Source organism: Plutella xylostella, chromosome 11 (assembly GCF_932276165.1).
Source record: "Plutella xylostella chromosome 11, ilPluXylo3.1, whole genome shotgun sequence".
Taxonomy (NCBI): domain Eukaryota; kingdom Metazoa; phylum Arthropoda; class Insecta; order Lepidoptera; family Plutellidae; genus Plutella; species Plutella xylostella.
In genome coordinates this window covers 4,587,215-4,610,549 of record NC_063991.1, presented here as the reverse complement: position 1 = coordinate 4,610,549, position 23,335 = coordinate 4,587,215, and the positions used below count along the sequence as shown (strand labels likewise).

Genomic DNA, 23,335 nt, shown 5'->3' with positions numbered 1-23,335 from the left:
TTGGGAGAGGCCTATGTCCAACGATGGACTATTACGGGCTGATGATCATTTAAATTATAGATTATCTGTTACTATATCGGTCTTAAGTTAGAATTTCGGTCTAATAAAAAAAAAACAAATAAAGTGTTAAACACTGTGTTTATTATCATCAATAATAAATTTAAATGGTAATACTTAGTAGTAGGTGTAATAGGGATCACAGATTACATATATTATTATTAGCCGTAACGGGTGATATAAAGACAAATAGATGAATCTAGATGTGCAGTTTTCCTCACGATGTTTTCCATCACCGTAAGGGCACGTGGCATTTTTACTTAAATTGCATATTTCTTAAGAATTCAATGGTATATGGTAGGATTGAAACCCACGACTTCCCGAATGATAGCCGAGATCTTATCCGTTACGCCACCTCTTATCACAACACAAATTATCATAAGAAAATTAATCACAGTAGCGCTTAGTTATTTTTTGGTAAATATTCAATTTTAATAAAAAAAAACTCTTAGGCGGACCCTAGACGATCAATTATATTGCGTAATATTGTCAACTGTGCAATATAATTCATCGTCTAGGGTTATATTGAAGATTGCGCAAACGTCATTTTAAAAATTATTGCACAATATTATTGTAGGTCTAGGATCCGCCTTAGAGCGTTAACATACGTTTGCCTTAAATGTCAGGGTGTTGTGTTCACGTGCCTGCACTATTAGCTACACAACGTGAGTGCTTATGATGAATATCCAATTTTGATGCTAAACTAAATCGTTTGTCGCAAACATCGCACCGGTACGGCTTATCATTCTTTAGGTGGATGCTATCGACGTGTCTTTTCAAGCTATGCTTGAGTGTAAAGCTTTTTTTGCAAATTTTGCACTCGTATCGCTTTTTACGTCGCAGAAGTTTCATAGGTTTCCTATGGCCTGCGTGCTCTGCAAATTCTTTTTTACAATAATCACACTTGTATGGGTATTCGCCCGCGTGGTTACTTCTTTGGCAATTCCTATTCGCTCTATCTGGAAATCTTTTACTATAAACATCACATGTGTATGGACTTTTAACAATGTGAACTCTTAAATGCCTAATCAGATCAGCTTTGGATGCAAATCGTTTGCTGCAGACATCACACTCGAATTTCTTTTCACCAACGTGATATCTCACATGTCGCTTCATATTCTCTTCTCGAGAAAATCCTTTCTCACAAATATTGCACTTGTATGGTTTCTCCCCGGTGTGTGATCTCAGATGCATTCTTAGAGCTGTTGAATCCCTGCATTGTGTCTCACAGTTCGCAAAGTCACATTTATATCTGCATCCACCTTTGTGAGTTTCTAAATGACGCTTCAAATAATTGAAACGGCTAAAACTTCTGTTACAAACACCACACTTGTATTGATTCTCGCCCGTGTGAGTTTTCATGTGATTCTTTAGATCACCGAGCCGTGTTAATTGTTTCTTGCATATTTCACATTCATGCATTCGCTTTTTCGGTGTGCTAGCTTCTTCGTAGCTTAAATTTGTTATTTTATGAGGATAAATCTCGAATTGAAGGATGTGTGTAACTAATGTAACTCTCGATTCAAACGGGAGGAGGCAGTGGTCGCACACGTACGTATGTAATATAGCGTTATCTGGTTTATTTGTCGTTACTGCGCTTTGTTCGTTTTCGTTATAATTTGTTTCTGTGTCTTCAAGTTTAACTTTCTTCAAATCTGGGATTTCGCAAATGGCGATGTTGTCTGAAATAAAATAAAAATTGATGAGCCCTTGGCACATATTGAGTAAAATACAGTTAGGGCCTGTAAGGCGACCCCTAGACGATCAACTATATTGCGCAATATTGACAATTGTGCAATATAATTCATCGTCTAGGCTTAATATTGAAGATTGCGCAAACGTCATTTGGATTAAAAACTTATTGTACAATAAATATACTGCTCAATATTAATTGTAGGTCTAGGGTCCGCTTAACACAATCTCTAGATAATGGCTACCTGCGGTATAAGACATTCTGTCACTCTGTGCAGTTATGTTTTATATCCCATTCCACGGGGAAAGATATTTGACACAAACAAAAACTACCCTTATTTGTTGGAATGTAATAAGAGTTCTGTCAGATGTCTTTCCTTGTGGAATGGGATATAGACAACATGTCTTTTATTCCACAGGTAGCCATTACCCAGACGTTGTGAAACAGGCCTTTAATTTACAATTAGTTTGGATCCATCTCATTTTTTAACGGTTTTGTTAACAAATATAAACAGTATTGTCATCTTCTAACCTGGTATGGTTTCCAATTTTATTTCCTTGTAATTTTCGCCACTTTCAGTGTTATTCAATAACTTTTTCTTTGCGTAGTACAACGCCGTCGATTTTCGTTTAATATGTGGGTTTCTCTGCGCATAACGTTTTACTGCAGCCCTATTCACTTCTGGATGTTTTTCTGCATAGCGTTTCACTGTAGTCCTGTGTGCCTCTTTACGTTTTTCTGCATATCTTTGAACGGCAACCCTATTTACTTTCGCATGTTCTTCTGTAAATGTGTTTGTGGCAACCCTATTTACTTTCGCATGTTCTTCTGTAAATGTGTTTGTGGCAACCCTATTTACTTTCGCATGTTCTTCTGTAAATGTGTTTGTGGCAACCCTATTTACTTTCGCATGTTCTTCTGTAAATGTGTTTGTGGCAACCCTATTTACTTCCGGATGTTCTGTAAAACTTTTTGTGGCAACCTTTTTTGCTTCTTTTTCTTCACGATTTAGCTCCGCTCGGGTGTGGTAAGACGTACGCTTTTTAGGGCGTCCGGGGCCGCGTTTTGGCTTCTTGTCCAGAGACTTGCTAGTTTTTGGTGTTTTGGGAAGTGCATTTGTGATGTTTTGTTCCAATGGAGTACTAGCTTCGAGGCCCGAACAGAGACTTCCTGGAAAGTGGAAATAGTTTGTAGGATAACTTACATACAAATTACACAAACACTCACACCTTGTACAAATGTACTCCCTTGCGGGGTAGGCAGAGGTGCATTGCTGCACTCACGTTTCGCCAGATTTATGTTAGTCCCTATGTAATAGGGGGCGGGCCTATTGCCATTTTACGGGCACATCCAAGACCCGAGAACAAATATCTGTGTTTAAACAAATATCTGCCCCAGCCGGGAATCGAACCCGAGACCTTCGGCTCAGTAGTCAGGGTCACTAACCACTACGCCATTCGGTCGTCTATATAGTCCAGAGATTTGACATAAATCAATAGCCTAAAGCCGGGTTTAAGCTAGAACAATCTCTAGTTTTGGTTTTGTATTGTGCTTTAGGAGTGTATTTTTTTTACTTTATGTTTTTTGTTTGTAAAAACAAGACGCATAAAAACAAATCGAAAATAAGTTCAGCGGGTACCACAGACAGATACACAGGCACAGATACTTTAAACTTATAACACCCCTCTTTTTCACCAGGGGTTAAAAACAAGTCAATATTACCTGATTCTTTCCCCGCAGCCTCAAAACAGTGATCCATCATATATCCATTGTATTTAATCTCCACCTCTATGTCTGTGCCACGAGTCTGAAGTAAGGAAAAGAAGAAATTTAATATTAAAGTTGGCTAGTAGAAATCGCTATTTGTGATAGGACCGGCACATACAAACTGTAGTGAGCTGCCTATCGAATCACTATTGACAAGAGTCAAGAGACAGAAGACAATATTCGGACATAGTTCAGCGTAGAGGGACCTGTCTGTAGTTCTGTACCACTAGGACTGAACTAGTGTTTGCCACGTGGTGTGAGGATCATCCAGTCAGATAAGTTGTCAGTCGTTGAGCCAATTGATATACTTAATATACATATGTCACACCAGGGACACTCCTTTTACAGTGCTATGTAATAAATTGCTTTTTGGCATGAAGCCCACTCTTGTATCTTCTTATCTTAATATGTTTTATTTTGTAATGCATTTATCACAGATATGTGAACAATAGAATGTTAATAAATAAATAAAAAATATACTTACTATGTGACTGGCATCCAACGCTGTTATATCCTCTGTTTTGATTGTGAAATGTTCAGTCTCTGTTTGAACAAATGTACTGTTAGAGGTGTTCTGGCATTCCATACTCTCACTACCTGTAATCATTACACACGATAAATAACAGCCCATCTAGCATAGGTTTGATAGTTTATCGAAAACTATAAAAGTTTACGTTTTCTCGCATACAAAGTGAAAACTATTATTAAACTTTGACACATAATGTATGCAGATGACAAAAGGAAACCTAAACTTTTTTCGTTTTCAAAAATTACAAAACCCGTACTAGACGGTCTTATCTAGAGACAATTTAGAAATCAGGGGCCGTCCATTAATCACGTGAGGTCGTTTTTCTCATTTTTTATCCCCCCCCTCCCCCCTGGTGATATTTGGTGAGGTTTGGGACCAACCCCCCTTCCCCCCCCCCATGGATCACCTGTATTTTTTTGGAAGTCAATTTTTGACTAGAAAAAATATAGGTCATACATACTACAAATCGTTAAAATTTTTGCGCCGTCCAAAATATCGATTCAGAAATACCTAATTTTTGACAAAAAATTAATACACGTGATGTCTAACGAGAAAAGTGATGTTTCGTGAGGTTTTCAGTACCCCCTCCCCCCCCCTTTGAGCCTCACGTGATTAATGGACGGCCCCAAGGCAGATCAACAATAGCTTATTATGACAAAGATGTAGTGCCAATGTAAAAGAAACATCTCAACAAATAACACCCCACTTCTACCACAGAGCACTTATTTTGAACTAGCTGTGCCCGCGCGCTTCGCTTCGCCTTAAAAAGTTTTCCCGTGGGAATTCCGGGATAAAAAGTAGCCTATGTTCTTTCCCAGGGTCTAGACCGTATGTATATCAAATTTCATTCAAATCCGTTCAGTAGTTTTGGCGTGAAAGAGTAACAGACAGACAGACACAGTTACTTTCGCATTTATAATATTAGTTAGGATTGGTATATAATAGTGTAAACAGTTATTTGCTTTGTTTTGAATGTGACACACCATCTTGTTTGTATATTAACCCTCAAATTCACAGACCGTATTGTAAATTTACAGCAACGTTAAAATTGTCTTCGAAACACACGAGTTTCGACTCTTTACGTCAGTCAAAAAGTTGAAATTTGTATATCACAACGTCAATTTTAAACCTTTTGCAAAGTGTCAAAAAGCTCTATGAATTTGGGGTTTAATTTATATATAATAAATTTTCCTGTTGACATTCTGCCCTGCCCACTGACTGAGCACACCTTAAGCAGTTTTTAAGGCCTAGAGTACTGAATGCAATGTGTCTATTGTGTACCATGCCAAAAGGTTTAAACATTAAGGACTTTACCACAAAAATTTAGACAGTATTTAACATGTGTTTAGTGCTGTCAAACACCTACAAATCTGTCAAATTTCGTTTTAAACACTTGTTAAACAGTTTTAAAGTTTTTTGTGGTAGTACTGTTACAGTCGTCGAAATTTTTATGTATTTCATCAAGTAAATCAAGAGTAAATAGCAAATTTGTGTAGCTGTCCAAACACTGTAAGTGTAATAATAATAATAAGTAATAGGCGGAAGTGGCGGATGTTAGTGGAGACCCTCTGCACCTCTGAGGTGCCATAGGACTGCAACAACAACACTTAAGGGTTAAATTCTCAGGTACTGAGTAACTCACCAACATTTTGCTCATCTGTAAAATCCACATCTATTTCCTCCTTTATTGTGATAATAAACTGTTCTTCCTCTATAAAGTGGTCCATTGTAGTAGTTCACTGAAGGCAGAGCTCCTGAAACAATCAAAGGAGATTGGCCATTTCTCTATGGTGCCATGTCCCGCTAGAGCAGCCATTGATGAAACATATACTGATGTGTAGCCCATGACTACAGTAGGTATATCCTGGTGTAAACTTTATTATTATGAGGCATGGGAGAACGAAGATATAGGTGCTGAAATGTCAAGTCTTTGTTCTGTACTAGTTGTTTCCCCCAAGCTAAGCATTTTTAAAAAAAGTGGTTTATATTTTTTTCTATATTTATCCCGCATTTAGAACACCTTTATGTTAGTGGCTGCAAAGCGGGTCAGATTTGGCCATTATCTTTTGTTCTTGTTTATGGATAGGGTGGGTAAAACACTCAAGTCTTATAAATGTGTGAATCCACACACCTGCAGTGAACCAGTAATGTGTGAAATCAGGAAATGGATTAATAATAAAATTGTTACCAACACAACTATATTTTATGGACTACTTATGTCTGAAATAAATATTATTCTATTCTATTTCTAAAATGGTCCAAACTTAGATAGGCTGTATAGATTATAATGGGAAATATTGTACAAAGACTATCATCAGAAGAACCAGGTGAATGGGCTAACAACATACGGAAAATAAGTAATATAGAAAGTAAGTAATTAACGCAGGAGCTGCGCTTGGGGACTAGGTATATGGTTATCTGTTGCATTCGGAATCGTCATATGCCAACAAACACCCACTAATAGCGGGACATAGCCTCTACTAAGCAAAACATAAAATAACCTCAAAAATTGTTTTTATCACTACCTTTAAGTAAATATAGTTACGTACCTTAAATCATTTTTAAAGAAATGTTGTAAAGATATTCAGCTCGTAATCACCTTATTTAACTATTTTTTCAATAATTTCTTGTCTCTAGTGGCTGACATTTGTTTTCATTATTTGGTTTTTAATTTTTTACAGTTCACAGAGTAGTCAAAGTACTATTAGTGAAAGAGCTCCGAATAATAACAACTCGGAAGGAGCCATAAAAAAGTCGTTGTTCCAAACATCGACTAATGTTTCTTCGAGGGTTTGAGGACCATTTGCATTGTGTTGCGATTTGCATCATGTCGTTTATACGTTTGCGAATGGACAGGCGAATGGCGAACGTACCTAATGTGTAAAGTGCTACCGTTCTCATCGCACCATCCTCTGGCACTGAAGCGTGAAACCGGCCTAAGGGTGCAGACACGGCATCAGCCGCGGCTGACGGACGCGGCTGTCAGCCGCGACTGCCAGTCTTTTGGGATAGTTCGTGCCAGATCGCTCTCCAACGTCAAACTCAAACTCAAATTTTTTTATTCATCGTAAAAATATATTTTTTTTTGATGAACGTCTGAAAGCTGAGCGGTTCGCTAGTGTGTCGGCACCTTAAAAGGGGCATATTTTTGGTTGTCACTTATCCACAGACCATAAAGTATATTTTTTACGAGGCAGTTATTATTCTGAGTGCTTTTTGCTTACTACGCTGAAAAGTAGGTAGATTTAAAACTCAAACCATTTATTTTCTACTTAACCACGCGACGTGTATGTGAGGTGAGAAGAAGCTAAAATGTTTTAACATGTTGGACACAAGTTTCTTAATAAAATAACCATTTTGCATGTTAATGTAAGTAAGTATACAAAGTTATTTAGTTAGTTATTAGTTATGTAAGTACCTACCTACTTTCAGTACTCAGTAGTTATAAGACTTATAAGACAAATGAATAGGTTGTTATATTTTGCAAACTTGCACTTTACTGCCCTCATGGTTTAACCGGACATATTTCATTTATAACTTTACAGCCATTAATCTACCTATTATTTCTTTCAGATAAGTAATGCCTGTTTAAACAATGAGTGAGGTTTACACTATGGAAGGCTATAATGTAAAGGATGAAATTATTACTGAAGTGCAAACAGGTGAGTTCAAAAATCTTAATTATTTTCATAGTTAGTCAGCAAAAGATATAAGTACCTACCAAACCAACCCACTCTAGTGCTTTAAAATGAAAAAAAGAATAAAAAAAAAACAAAATGTTTATTTTGTTAACAATAATGGTTTACACTATCTATAATCAACTACTGAGACCAACCTAGTAGGCTATGTAAATAACCTGTGGCAGGAGGCCCCACTCTTCCATATCTCTAATAAACATTTGGAGACCCATTAAAAATGATCTTATAAGAACTAATTTATTGTAGCTTGTGTTGGTAAGTAACTGTAAATAAAGTTCACCATTAGTTATCACTAAACATGTACATATCTAGGCACTTACTGAAGTAGTTACCTACCTAATTATGTTACTACTTATATGTATATAAATGTTTAATTTACCTATCCCCATACCTATCTTTTATAAGCATAGGTAATATATTATTATTATTATTGGTAAGATTTACTTAGCTACCTAGTTAAGTATTTTTTACAAGATTAAACCAAGTATTGTATTGTACCTAATGCGTTTTTTTTCAGATGAACCAAATCACATTGGAAACAATAACACTGCAAAATTCAAAATGGAGGATCCAATATCAGATGATATCCCACAGTTGGAACTGGGCAATGAACATGGTAAATCTGTAAGTATTAATTACCATAAAAAAACGTTTGTTTATAAATAACAGTTCTTAATGATACATAATAACAGAATAACCCGATTTGCATAGCATAATCATCATCATCATCATCATCAGCCCGTGATTCCCGTAATTAGGTTTTGGGCTGTGTATGTTTTCCATACAAACTGAGGTAACTAGGTACTTACATATACTTCCATACAAGCAAAGTTCGGACACGCATTCACGCAACCCGCACCGTGATGCGTGGCGTGGGAACGGCCATAGGCTTCGACCGTATTTCGGTATGGTCAGCTTTATTACTTACCTACTAGCAGTTCCCGCGCGCTTCGCTTCGCCTTAAAAAGTTTTCCCGTGGGAATTCCTGGATAAAAAGTAGCCTATATTCTTTCCCAGGGTCTAGACCTTATGTATACCAAATTTCATTCAAATCCGTTCAGTAGTTTTAGCGTGAAAGAGTAACAGACAGACAGACAGACACAGTTACTTTCGCATTTATAATATTATATAGTTAGGATTTATAAATAAATATACTTACTAGGCAGTAGGCAGAGTTTGTAATATGGGTAGTACTTACATATCAACACCCAAGACCTGACTACAAAATATCTGTCTTTAAACAAATATCTGCCCCGGCCGGGAATCGAACCCGAGACCTTCGACATAGCAGTCAGGGTCACTAACCACTACAATATTTCGTCGTCGTTGGTAATGACAATAGATTTTTCAGAACACCGCTGATGATGATGACGATATAAAGTATTCCAATGCAATGGACGACTATTTTGAAATTGAAGATGCACTTTTGAAGGACCCAGGTAAGCTAAGTCTGAAGGCCTAGCACGGGGGGCAAGACGCTCACGTCAAGACGTGACAAGAGTTTTCCGTCGCACTTGCAGTCGTAGCCGCGTGATGTGAGTGACGTAAAACGACGTAAAGCTTTTGTCACGTCTTGGACCCCATGCTAGGACTTAATAGTTACTTTTTAGATAAGCTGAGAAGAGTCGCTGGTCACTGTGATATATTTTTATGTAGTAAGGTTTTCTTTGCATGTTTATTTTCATATAAGTAAATATATTTTTTTTTAATTAAGTAAGTACCTACTGATGACTGATGATTTTTAGATGTTAAAAATATCAAAGCAACTTATAATTACTTACATATGACCCTTAGACTTTATAAGACCCTTAGCATTCAACTGATTTCTCTGAGGGTGGATCACTTATATCTATTTAAAGTGTACCTCGTCTTACTTCAAATACACTACTTTATTTCCACTTTTTCATCAAGTAAGACATCTAAAATAAACAAAAACTAACCTTATACCTACTTACACAAATGTTTGATGTCACAAATTTTCAAAACTCATAAAATTCAGAATGACCCCCTGAGTCACGATCATCACGGCTTCGTATAACCTTTTTGAAACAACTTATAAATATATAAGATTGTCTGTAAGAGATCGCTCTCAGCGATAAGGCCGCCTATTGTCCATATTTTGTAGCTATTCTATAGTTAAGTATGTATTTATATGTCTGATTTATGTGGTGTTCTATAAAGTTATGTACTTATATTCTATCCTATTCTGACTTACGTACTCAAGTGGTTTTTTAAAAGTATTATTTGGTAGGTATTAGGGTGAGGCCACACTAGCGTAATTTTGTAAGTTGTGAGTCGCGTATTCCGGCAGAAATATGTGCGCGGGGACGAGGGGGGCGGGGAAGTACCTATTTAGTTAGCTGTTAAAACGTTATCTGCATTCGAAGGTATTGTTTTATACCGTCAGCATTTGTTTACTTGGAATCAAACGAGGCGAGTCGCATAAAGCGAGCGTCACATTACACATTCCAGGGACTGAGAATAACCGCTAGCAACTTCGATTAACAATATAAAAACAAGATGAAGTAAAAAAAAATACAAACACTCACACCTTGTACTAATGTACTCCCTTGCGGGGTAGGCAGAGGTGCATTGCTGCACCCACTTTTCGCCAGTGTTATGTTAGTCCCAATGTAATAGGGGGCGGGCCTATTGCCATTTTACGGGCACATCCAAGACCCGAGAACAAATATCTGTGTTTAAACAAATATCTGCCCCAGCCGGGAATCGAACCCGGGACTTTCGGCTCAGTAGTCAAGTCACTAACCACTACGCCATTCGGTCGTCACAAGATGAAGTGTAGACAAATACTCTTATATAAATAAGGGTGTTGCAAAAAGGGTATACCAAGCCGAAACCTACATGTGCAGCATGGTATATCTAAGCCCGAAACTGAAATCAAAATTTGAAAATTCGCGAAAAAAAAATTTCATTTTCCATAGAAACTTTGTTGGTCACGTGACTTTTTACTATGGAAAATTTTTTTTTTTATTTTTTTATTAGATATACCATGCTGCACATGTAGGTTTCGGCTTAGTATACCAATTTTGCAACACCCTGTATACTTATACACTTCTGCGACTGAGCTCTTATTTAGAATTAGTTGGTTTAGCTGATTTAAGACCTTATTTATTGGTACCTAGCTACAATGGTTGTGATTAGGTTGATCTTTTCATAGTTAGTTCGGTTTAACTTTAAACAAAATGTGGTGTTTTTTGTTTTTTTTTTTGCATGTGACACACACGGACTTATAATATTTGAGGTGACACACCATTTTGTTTAGTATTCTTAACTACTACTACTACTTTCTTGTCTTAGCCCCAGTTTCACAATAGTCTGTTAGATCATTAAAATCCCTGTTACATTGTAATGTCAAAAAATCTAAGTCATCTCCATATTCTTGACAGATGTGTCAAAAGTCAACAACTAATCCCTTGTTATTATATATAACAGAGTATGGTGAAACTGGGGCTTAGAGGCTGTTTTATAATTTCAGATACTTACTAAATTTACAGATTCTGGACGATTCATCAACAGTCGATTGTCCTGCGAGTGACGTTTATCGTTGTATTGGCGCGACAATCTGTTGTTGTTGAATCATTCAGAATCTGTAAATTTAGTATCTGAGATTAAAAAACAGACTTTAGGAGTACCTACATGTTGACTGTTTTTTCTAATGACGAGCTGCTGGCATCAATAAGCCTCTATCAGTTAATTTTATGCTCTTGATGTATTTCTTACTTTGTACGTCTTAGTTGAATAATTACGGTGCAGCATCACGTTATAGCTATGTAATAGGCAACTACCTAATAAGTATTCCGTAGCTATATGTGAACTCCTAGATTCGTGGCTCCAGGAATAAAGTTCTAAAAATTTGAATTATCATGAGGAGGGTGCTGGCCCTGGAAAAGGGAAAGACGCTTTCAAACGGAAGTTACGATATATTTTTTCAATTGGCGGCTTTACTCTTCGCTTTAAATATACTTACATATGCATTTCATTCAAAATCATAACCCTCCTTTTCACTTCGCCGTAGTTTATTTTATTTTATTGAACAATATGGTACACAAAACAGCAATTAATCGTAACATGAGAAGAGGTATTCATTTATATACTTAACTAAGAACTAGATTAACTACCTAAGTATGTATACACATCATGAAAATCTTAAGCTAACACAAGTTTATAAGTATACAGGAGCAAAATTAAATAATAGTAAATCTATACGAGGGCGGGTCAATAAGTCCGTGACGCTCCTGTCAACAAGCATCTGTCAGTAGACATCTGTCAAAATTTGCACAAGTTACGTCACTTGGTTTGTGTTTTACACCCGTTCTTAGCGTAGTTGCGCGTGATTTAAAAACATAATGGAAAAAACTGAATTTCGTGTGCTCACTAAGCATGATCTAGTTACTTCGAACTAGTTATGTTTGTTATTTTTCTTTATTATTGTGTTAGGTTTATCCTGTAAGATAATATAAGTAGTTAATAAATAAATAAATAAATAAATAAATAGTGTTTAAAATTTATATACTCTTGGATCGAAGACATCAACATCACAATCTTTAGAGCAGGCAAAGTCATTATATAGACGGCACATTCTTACAATCGGATTGAAAAAAGATATATTATTGTTACAACTTTGGACATGGAAAGGTTTAGGATGACGGAGGTTAGGTTTTGCGTTAAATCTTATTAAGGAGATCATGTTGGGAGAGTTTATAAAGAAATGTATAATTTTGTGAAGGTTTATTATATCATGCTGTTTCCGACGAATATAAAGGGGCGTTACATTAAATGTTGTCATTTTTTCATTGTAGGATGACAAGCTACGGCCATAGCCCGATTTGTGACTTGCAATCCTTAGCATTTTTCTTTGCACACCTTCAATCCTTTTGGAGTGTATCTCGTAATGTGGTGACCATATAGTAGAGCCATACTCAAGCGTGCTGCGGACAATGGCATTGTAGAGATAGATAAAGCTGTGAGGATTTTTAAAGCCCTTTGACGACCTAACTATGAACCCCAGCATACTAGTTATACGCTTTGTTAATTATGTAGTCATAGTGATCTCAATGTTAGTAAATGGTCAAAAAGGATTCCAATATCCTCCACGACAGTTTTACGTTCCAAAATCTGGCCCACTATCGCTTAATCATATTTGATGTGTGTAATCGGGTAAATAATACTGTCATTGGTTGTTTCAGAGACAAATCTCAATATAAAGACTACTTTGCCTACTGACAAGGCACTTAGCGATAGGAGAAACGTCAAAGAAGCAATTAAATACATATGCGATCACTGCAACTGTAATTTTGCATACAAAAACTCACTTAAAAAGCACATTCTTCAAAACGATGTGTACCCGTTTGTCGGTTACGGAGAAGAAAAACCTAGTCCCTGTAAGAAAACGCACGAGTGCGATATCTGCGGGAAGACATTCGCAAAACTACGTCGTTTGAAAGTTCACAAACGACTGCACACTGGTCGCACAACGTATCAGTGTGATATGTGCAGTAAAGCATTCAGTCAATTGAGACAACTTAATATACACAAGAGCAGGCATACTGATGAGACGTATGAGTGTGATATTTGCCACTTAGTTTTTTTAAAGAAGAGCTTGTTAGTGGCTCACATGAGGACGCACACCGGTGAGAGGCCATTCATGTGTGACATTTGTAGTAAAGCATTTAGGTATAAAGGGTGTTTAACTCAGCATTTGAAATGGCATAATGGCGAAATCCAACAGTGCAAGATATGTAAAATGAGATTCACGAATCCGTTTGCTCTTAAAGATCACAAAAGGATGCACACGGAGCACAAACCATTTCAGTGTGATATCTGTAACAAACGATTTTGCCATGCTTCTTATTTGTCTAGGCACAAGGCAGCCCATAACGCTGTAAAGCCTAAATTCCCGTGCAACGTATGCGGAAGATTGTTTAAACGATCGGATTCAAGACAGTCTCACATGAAGACCCATATTAAAGTCGAAAAACTAGTTGAGTGCACTGTTTGTAGCAGAAGATTTAGGGACATACCCCAAATGAAATCGCACTTAAAGTCTCATAACACAGAAAAGCCATATGAGTGTGATTTGTGCAATAAGAGATTTAAACATTTAGTTCATATGAAGGCGCATAGAACAGGGCACACCGGTGGGGAACCATATCCGTGTAAAATTTGCTTCAAAAAATACATAACTGCTTCAGGTTTAAGTAATCACATGCTTACACACAGTGGCAAACCGATTCAGAGAAAACATGAGTGTGGTCTTTGCGGCGGTAAATTCATGCACAAGTCTGCGCTTAAAGAACATATCAATAGCCACACTGACGAAAAACCATACCAGTGCGATGTTTGTAATAAATGGTTTAAACTTAAAGCACATCTGAAGGGTCACGTTTTGACACACGCAGGCAAGAAGGCTTTCGAGTGTGACTTTTGCGGGAGAAAATACTCGGGCAAGACCAGTTTTATATCCCACGTAAGAGGGCACACGGGTCACAGGCCGTATCAGTGTAGCTTTTGCAAAAAAAGATTTACAATTAAATCACATCTTACAGTACACATTCAATCTAAGCATGGTGAGAAACCACACGAATGCGAAGTTTGCAAAAAAAGGTACATGCAGAAGAGCGAATTGAGGGACCACCAAAGGACTCATACCGGGGAAAGACCATATTCGTGTGATATATGCGATAAACGATTTATGACGAAAAAGATCGTTCGAATCCACTTGCGAACACACGCGGGAAAGAAACTATACAAGTGTAATACATGCGAAAAAAGATTGAGCTCGTCTGGTTTAAGATGGCACATAAAACTACGTGTTTGTCTGCGCAATAAATATCAGTGTAAAATCTGCAAGAATTACTGTAAGTCATCAAGCAATTTGAGAAACCATCTCAAGCATATGCACAAAAAAAACTAACCAGCATTGTTATTATTATACAGGGTGTTGCAAAAAGGGTATACTAAGCCGAAAGCAGCATATGCAGCATGTTATATCTAAGCCCGAAACTGAAATCAGAATTACAAATGAAATTCTAATTTGTAATTCTGATTTCAGTTTCGGGCTTGGATATAACATGCTGCACATGAAGGATTCGGCTTAGTATTTACCCTTTTTGCAACAGCCTGTATACATACTCAACCAATAGTACCATGTGCGGAATGGAAGTGTTATTGTGATTTCAGAGTTGGTCACAGGGCTACTTACAGCAGTAACTAATGTGAAGTTTTTTTGTTATTTAGGTATTAAGTATAATTATGTAGTAGCTAAAAATCATATATTTTTAGGTTAGTAATTCCTTGTTTTTTATGTTTTTAGGTTAATGGAACTAAGTTCAATTTTTTTAAATCAGTGTCGTCTATTCAAAACGTTTAATCGTTTTAAAGTAATTGTCCACCTATTTGTGTCGTACGTATCGCACCAAACGGATTGACATAAATGTGTGGAGAAACAGCGTCGGAAATAAGTGGACGCACTTGTGTGAATTAATATACAAAGAAAACTTAATGCGATGTGTCCGTTGCGTACGATACCAAAAGGTGGATGATTACCTATACAGGATGTTGGATGTTGCTAAAAGGGTTTTCTGAGCCGAAACCCTATCTCATCTATATAGATAATTTTTTCTCGAATTTTCGTTCTGATTTTATTTCCGGGCTTAGATATAACATGCGGCACACTCAAAATACCCTTTTTGCAACACCCTGTATAGTCAACGATAATCATGATCAAGCTAAGCCTTTTTTGTTTTTATTAAAGAACCTTTACAAATGATTCATTAACTTGTCTGACATGTAAAGAAAAATATTAAAAGTTTATACAAATGTTTATAAAAAGGTTATTTTAATCCTAAAATAAAAAAAATATTTTTAGTTTTTTGCATTTAATTTATTGCTTATACAATTATGGTTGGCAAAATGAATCGGCACTGGAGGAAAATTAAAGTAGAAATATTTCTTGGGATTATTTAACTTAAACTTAAAACTAAACAAATCTATCTATGTATAGCAAAAAAAACAAAGATAATTTTATACAGGCTATCTTTTATTAGCCGACTAAGGGCTGATTTTTCAATGGTCAGATAAGTGTTATCCGAAGAATAAAATGGTTGCTGTCACATCTGAATGTTTGTATTAGACAATGACAGCAACAATTTTTTTCCTCAGATAACACTTATCTGACCATTGAAAATCAGCCCTAAGAATGTGAATTGTAATCATAAGAAGTCATATTTTTTTATTTCATACAAGGAACAGATAGGTTACAGTGGTTAGTTATGACTTATTCTTTTTGTACTAATACAAAAAATATACATCAGTAATATATTTTTTGTAATAATAATTTTCTGTCTCTAGATGTCAATTCTAAAGTTACTATGAAACCATTGACTTATATATTACTAGCGTAAGGACAGGCCCAAACGCTCTAGAAAATGACACCCTCGCGTTGGCCCTAAAACCTCATAAATCTGTCATAATTTGTATGAATTTAGGGCCAGCGCGCGGATGCCATTTTCTTTTGACAAAACGTTCTGACGGGCGTATCCTTCCTTTTGAAATCATTGTATGAAACCAAAAATATTGTTATCGGAAAATGAGATTTACGGAAAACTCATTAAAATTTGTATGGGAGATTATCTTTTGACGTTTAAAAGTTCCAACATCGACCAATAGATGGCATCTGGCCTGTCGCTTTTTATGAGCTGCATTCTTCTGAGGGAACAGAAGATGTCATAAATGGTACAAAGCTGTCTTAAACTAGTTAACACTTAATATTATGCATAATATAACAGCTAGTTATCGCATATGGTTGAATTTACATCCTTTGGGTTTTTGTATTGGCTGAATTAAAATTTCAAACATAAACGGATTTTAAGGCGACAGTAGACAGTTTGGACGTAGATAGATAAAGTACTCTTTATTTGTATACCAAGAAATAATTAACAATTTTACATAGACACTTAAATAGGGTACAAAAGGCGGTCTTATCGCTTATAGCGATCTCTTCCAGACAACCTTTGGATGGATGGACTAGAGATATAAAAGGGGTACAGTGTACTTACTCAAAGAATGTAGTTTAATTTAATATTATCTAACTACACACTAAATATAAGCAAAAAAACGACGTAACGTCGTTTAAAACACAGATTAATAGAATATAAAAATTGTTACTTTGGTTATGAAACAGCTGTACCCGCGAGCTTCACTTCGCCTTAAAAGTTTTCCCGTAGGAATTCCGGGATAAAAAGTAGCCTTTCTTCTTTCTCAGAGTCTAGACCATATGTATACCAAATTTCATTCAAATCCGTTCATTATTTTATCTCTAGGTTATTTATTTGATTATATTTTGATAAAAAAAGACACACTAAGATTGTTTACCTTTTATGCCAAATATGAAAAAAACTGTTTAGGTATTACTAGTACTAACTATACTATTCGTGGGTTAGCAAGTGTCGTTTTAAATGATTTGTCGTTAAATATTTTCTGTCACACACATTACAAGCGTGTCGCTTCTCACGGACGCCGTGTGTCAGCAAGTGGCGCTTCAGATGTGTATTATTTACATATTTACAATCGCACAAATTGCAAGCGTACCGTCTGTCACCGAGATGACGTCTCATGTGCTGCTTCAGACTGGATGCGCGAGCGAATCCTTTACTACACACATTACATTTAAACATCTTGTCCTTTCTGTGCGATATTACGTGGTTTGACAAATTGGATTTCGAAGCGAATCGTTTTTCGCACACATCGCACTGAAAAGGCTTGGCGCCCGTATGCAATATTAAGTGCGTATTCAGCGGCGATAAAGTCGAAAATCGTTTCTTGCAAACATGGCACTGGTATGGTTTCTCACCAGTGTGCGTTCTCATGTGGATTTGCAGAGTCTTGCGCAGTTGAAATCTCTTGTCGCAAACAGTACATGCGAATGACCTCTCGCCAGTGTGGATTTTCATGTGAATATTGAGGCTGTATTTGTGCGCCATTACTTTGAAGCAGATAGGGCATTCCTTCTCATTTTTCGTGTTTGATTTTGCTGTCATACTATTTGGGGTCAATAAGGCACTTGGTTCTAGTTTTATTCCAGTATTTTCATCAGAATTTTCAGTTTTAATACACACAGCTTGTTGATGTATTGCCTCCATACCTTCAGTTTTGACTCTACGCTCGGTTTCTAGACGTTCAGTACTTGTTATTGGAGGACTCTCTTTCTTGATCATTGCGTTCTTGATGAGATCTTCGACGACATGACTAGGAACTAGAGTTTTTGATTCTCCGCGCTTAGCGTGCGGATAAACATTGAATTTCATAATATGATTTCTCAATTTAGATTTAGACTTGAATTTATGTCCGCAATGATTGCATCTGAGCGTGTCGTGCGTATCGTTTCTGTGTGTGAGGATGTGCTTGTTGAGAGTACTGACGAGTAAGAACTTCTTGTGACAAACATCGCACCGATGTCGCTTCTCGGTGTGCGACGGCAAGTGATCTGTCAAACCCTTTTTTGTTGTGTATGCTTTGTCGCAAACACTACACTCGTATCGGTTCCCGCGACTGTGCACTCTCATGTGATGCTTTAGGTAGTGTTTTCGAGCAAACGGTTTGTTACAAATAGCGCAAGTGAACGGCTTTTCCCCCATGTGTGTGTCGCGTACATGCCTCGTAAAATCGTTTCGATTGGAAAACTTTTTGTTGCAAACAGCACACTCGTATGGATCTCCCTTGCGGCGCGTACTGGGCGGGTCCAATATGCGACTCCGAGGCTTCGGCGACTCTAAGGGTAATTTGTTATGTGGATAAATGTTGAGATCATGTATATGGCGACAAAGTGCTAACTTAGATTCAAACGTCAAGTCACAATGGTCACATAAATATTTGACTGAATCCCGCAAGAAGTGTATCGTTTTGTGCTTTGTGAAACTGTTCTTGTGAATAAATTTAACATTACACACATCACATTCGTAAGGCTTCTTCTCGTGTGACATCACATGGATTTTGAATAAACGCAGATGCACAAACTTTTTGTGACAAACATTGCATTCTAGAAGATTCTTCCCGGTGTGCACGTTTGTATGTCGACGTAAATACGATCGCCGCGAGAACCACTTGTTGCAATAATCACATTGATATTTTGGTTTCACGCCGCCTGCATGTATTTTTAAATGCGCAAGAAAATATTTCTTTACTTTATATTTTTTCTCGCAAACTTCACACTGATACGGTCTTTCATCTGAATGCGATTGGACATGGTGTCTCAGGATGACTGCTTGGGTGAATCTGGCGTCGCATATATTGCACGCGTACGGCCTCTCTCCTGTATGTGTTCGCATATGTATCTTCAAATTGCACTGTTGTGCGAATTGTTTCTCGCAAACCGCGCACCGATGTACTGTAAGCAAATCTCGCGCTTGATTGATGAAGGTGCATCGGGCGACACTAGGTGGCGCTACTGGTCTGAAATGGGCGAGTTCGCGCATGCGTACTGGAGGTCAAGGACCCGCTCGCTTCCGCCGCGCAGGACGCCACGGCTGCCATCTTGTTGTTCGACACGGGGAAGACGCAAGACAACGTTTTTTTTTTAAAATCGTCGCGAGTGCCATTACATGTTAAATTCATGTTAAATCTTTTAAAAAGTAATAAATAACTTTACTACTAAGTTGCTGTGTGTGTGATTTACATTCTTGTATAACTCAGAAGAGGGATAACCCATGTGATGTGATGTGATGTGTTAAAAAGTATCAGTGAATGCGTGGTAAAAATGGGATCTAGATCCGATAAAAAAGAACGCAAGTTGCGTAAAAAACTAATAGCCGATGCAGAAGCACGGAAGTTGGAAAAACGCATCGCTTCTCTTGAAACTTTGTTAAGATCAAGTGCTAACGTGGTGCATCCAGTGGAAGTACACCCATATCCAGAAAATAGCGATGGCGCCATGACGCCGCCATTATCGGTTGCAATTACTGACGCTACTACGCCTGCAGAGGAGTCGACCGGCGTGTTGGGCACAGGGCGCGGGCGGTCGTTGAGCTTCGGGCGTCACGACCCGCCGCCGACGCCGCTGCAGTCCCCGCCGCTGCCGTCGCCACTGGCGGCCGGTGCAGCGGTCTCGCCATGTGTCGAGCACACGCCGTCGTCGGTCACACAGGCGGCGCCACCACCACAGGGTCACGCAGGCCCGTTGCAGTCGATACCGCCGCCCGGCTTGAGGGCCGCGCCACCACCGCAGAGCGCCTGCTCGTGCGCCGCGTGTGCCGGCGCCGCCGGGCCCGGACCCGCGGGCGCGCCGCCAGCGCCCCATCTCCCGCCATCATCAACGACTTCCCGCGCATGCGCCGCCGTGACCTGCTTGGGTATGTCGTTGCCGGCGGCTGCTGCAGCTGATGTCTCCGACTGCACTACGAAGTATGTAGAACATTCTAATTTACGCTATGTTGGTCGCAGTGACCCTATACCGGACTACGATCCGAAATTGTCTCTAATTACTATGGAAATGTGGATACGTAAGGTTGAAGGTCTCGCTAAAATGTATTGTTGGGATGATAGGACATTAGTGTATAACTGTTCATCTAAATTGCGAGGATATGCTAGACGCTGGTATGACCAATTACAAGAGATAGACTTAACATGGCCCGAGTTCAAGGCCAAGTTACTTATAGGGTTTCCGTCCCGTAAGAGTAACCTCAACATGCTGCGTGATTTGGTTAACGTAATAAGGCGCCCTGAAACTGATTATTTGCAGTTTTATTATGATAAATTGGCGTTAGGCAACGCGTGTGGTATTTCACCGTCACTAATTACAGAGGCTATAATAGGCACAATCGGTAGTGAACTGGTCGAAATAGGTGCAATATCTGCGGGTTGCCGCGATCCCAATTCGTTACTAAACTATTTATCGTCGCTACAATGTAATGTCTCAACGTCTACGGTGGGCCCACATCGTCGCAGTGATGCGGCGACGGGGTTAAATTTTGCTAAAAAATATGATAGCAGTAAACTAAAGTGTCACATTTGTAAAAAACGGGGCCATACTGCCGGGCGTTGTACGTATAAAATACGTGATAAAAGTGAAAATTCTCCTGTGATTTGTGAATTTTGTAATAAAAAGGGGCATGATGTAAACAGCTGTTATCTAAAATTACGAAAATGTACCTATTGTGGCAAAACGGGTCATTTAAAGGAGACATGCCTAAAGTTTAAAAGTCGTCATGCAAGCAGTACGCAGTCGAATACACAAACTGTCCGATTAATTCAGAACGCAGGTGATTGTGGAGCTAAATATTATATGAATGTTAAGGTAAATGAGTGTAATATGGACGCATTTATCGATTTCGGTAGTTCTTGTATCACAATTACTGAGTCCGCAGCTAAACAGCTTAACTTGGACACTCATAAAATGACTAGCACAAGCGTTATTAAGGGTTTTGGAGGGTCACAGATAGCACCCCTTGCTGAAACGCTAGTGGACATCACAGCTGACGAGGCCACTTGTAAATACCTAAAGGCGTACGTTGTACCAGACGGCGTTCAAGATGTAGGTATTATTATAGGCCAGCCTTTTACGGATTATCCGGACGTGTATGTCATAAAAACTCCTACAACTTTAAAAATGTATAACGCCTATTTATTGAGCGAATTACCCGCAGTTTGCGAAGATTCTGACCGTGTTAATATTTTTTCGAATGAGCGGATTACCTTACAGCCGGGTGTAAATAAAATAGTTGTATCTTGCAGTGAATTAATATCGGGTCCTATGCTAGTGCATCGCACAGAATACAATACTCCGAAATCTGAATGTTATATTCCACAACGTGAGGCTGAGGTAATTGACGGGAAAACTGTTTTGACGATAACCAATATTAGTAATGGTGAAGTTGTTTTACCGGAAGGACAGTGCGTAGCGCGAGCTACTATTACGGATGGTGCTAAACAGTATAGTATTGGTGAAAATTTAGAGCCATGTGTCGTAAGTGAACTTGAGACAATTTTACACGACTACTCGGATTGTTTCTCTGGTGACGAAAACAAAATAGGTAAATGTTCAGTAAAAATGCACATTGAATTGACAGATAAAAAACCTATTTATTATCGTCCTTACCGGATGTCAATAAAAGATCGTGAAAAAACCCGCGATATCGTTACGGACTTATCAAACAAGGGTATAGTCGAGGAATCTAACTCTCCTTACGCCAGTCCAGTGATTTTAGTTCCGAAAAAAACTGGTGATACCCGACTTGTCGTTGATTATCGTGCACTGAATAAAATTACGAAAAAAGAGAGGTATCCTTTACCATTGATTCAGGATCAGTTAGACCGGTTAAGCAAGCAGCGGGTCTTCACTTGCCTAGATATTTTATCTGCCTATCACTGTATTCAGATCGATGATGAGAGTAAACAATATACAGCTTTCATTACGCCGGACGGACACTTCCAATATACTAGGATGAGCATGGGATTAGTCAATGCGCCTTCTGTGTTCCAACGGGCGATGGATGATGTTTTAGGCTCACTTCGATTTAAATTTGCTACTGCCTACTTGGATGATGTCTTGATTTATGCTGAGAATAATGAAGACGCGCTTGACAGGTTAATGGCGATTTTGAGCAAGATAAGAGAGGCTAACATGACATTACGACTTGATAAATGTTCATTTTTAGTATCAAAAATTGATTATTTAGGACATGAAGTGTGTAACGGTGAGGTCAGGCCATCGCAACATAAACTGTCGGCGGTCCGGGATTTTCCAGTTCCCGAGTCTGTACATCAGGTTCGACAGTTCATGGGGCTTGCGAACTACTTCAGAAAGTATGTACCTAACTTTGCTTCGCTCGCCAGACCTATAACAACCTTAACCAAGAAAAATGAACCTTGGGTTTGGGGTACCGAGCAGACTGAGGCTTTCGAACAAATAAAGACCATACTAGTCAATAGACCTGTCTTAGCATTGTTCAATAGTGATTACGAAACTCAGATTCATACTGATGCCTCTAAAGTAGGGCTTGCTGGTATACTGCTACAAAAGCAACCTGATGGTACATGGAAACCGGTTGCCTATGCCAGCAGGCAGACTACTTCAGCTGAACAAAAGTACCACAGCTATGAACTGGAGACCTTAGCTGTCGTTATGAGCCTACTGAAATTTAAGGTTTACGTTTCCGGTTTGAAATTTGTAATTGTAACCGACTGTAACGCTTTGCGCTGGACATGGACAAAACGTGATTTGTCGCCACGTATAGCCCGTTGGTGGCTTGAGGTACAAGGATATGATTTTGATGTAGAGTATCGTGCTGGAAAATCAATGTCTCACGTAGATGCATTAAGTCGCAATCCTGTTGGCACAGTTATGCGTCGTGTTGAAGTAGACTTAATAGAGAGTTTGCAGCAGGATGACGAGTCTATATGCTCTATTATTAACGAGTTAAACGACCAGATAGATAGTGGAAATTTAAAAGGGTTAGCCGTAGATTACACTATCGAAAACTCGGTACTATTCAGGAAAGTTAATGGCGACAATAAAGTTGTAGTGCCTAAGCAATCACGTTGGTCACTAGTACAGTCTTTTCACGATAGTAATGGACA

The 23,335-nt window shown here is 38.3% G+C and overlaps 2 protein-coding genes across 2 annotated transcripts in view; both read right to left on the bottom strand.

Moving 5' to 3' along the window:
• Positions 1–119: 119 nt before the first annotated feature.
• The window catches only part of LOC105386092 (zinc finger protein 37), a 95,813-nt gene continuing 72,597 nt past the window's right edge, over positions 120–23,335 (bottom strand). The window contains exons 4-6 of the mRNA XM_048624047.1: positions 3,473–3,557; positions 2,282–2,920; positions 120–1,739 (exon numbers count right to left, since the gene is read on the bottom strand). Of these exons, the coding sequence (XP_048480004.1) occupies positions 694–1,739; positions 2,282–2,920; positions 3,473–3,557 (1,770 nt within the window). The 3' untranslated portion in view covers positions 120–693. The remainder of the gene's footprint in view (positions 1,740–2,281; positions 2,921–3,472; positions 3,558–23,335) is intronic.
• On the bottom strand, positions 17,077–19,143 carry LOC125489170 (zinc finger protein Xfin-like). Its single transcript, XM_048624048.1, has one exon. It carries the CDS (start codon positions 19,087–19,089, stop codon positions 17,191–17,193), a length of 1,899 nt encoding a protein of 632 aa, XP_048480005.1. The 5' UTR covers positions 19,090–19,143; the 3' UTR covers positions 17,077–17,190.

What these genes read in the sequence shown, in the direction of transcription:
- LOC125489170 (XM_048624048.1), bottom strand. Translation starts at nt 19,089, where the DNA reads ATGCGAACACATACAGGAGAGAGGCCGTACGCGTGCAATATATGCGAC.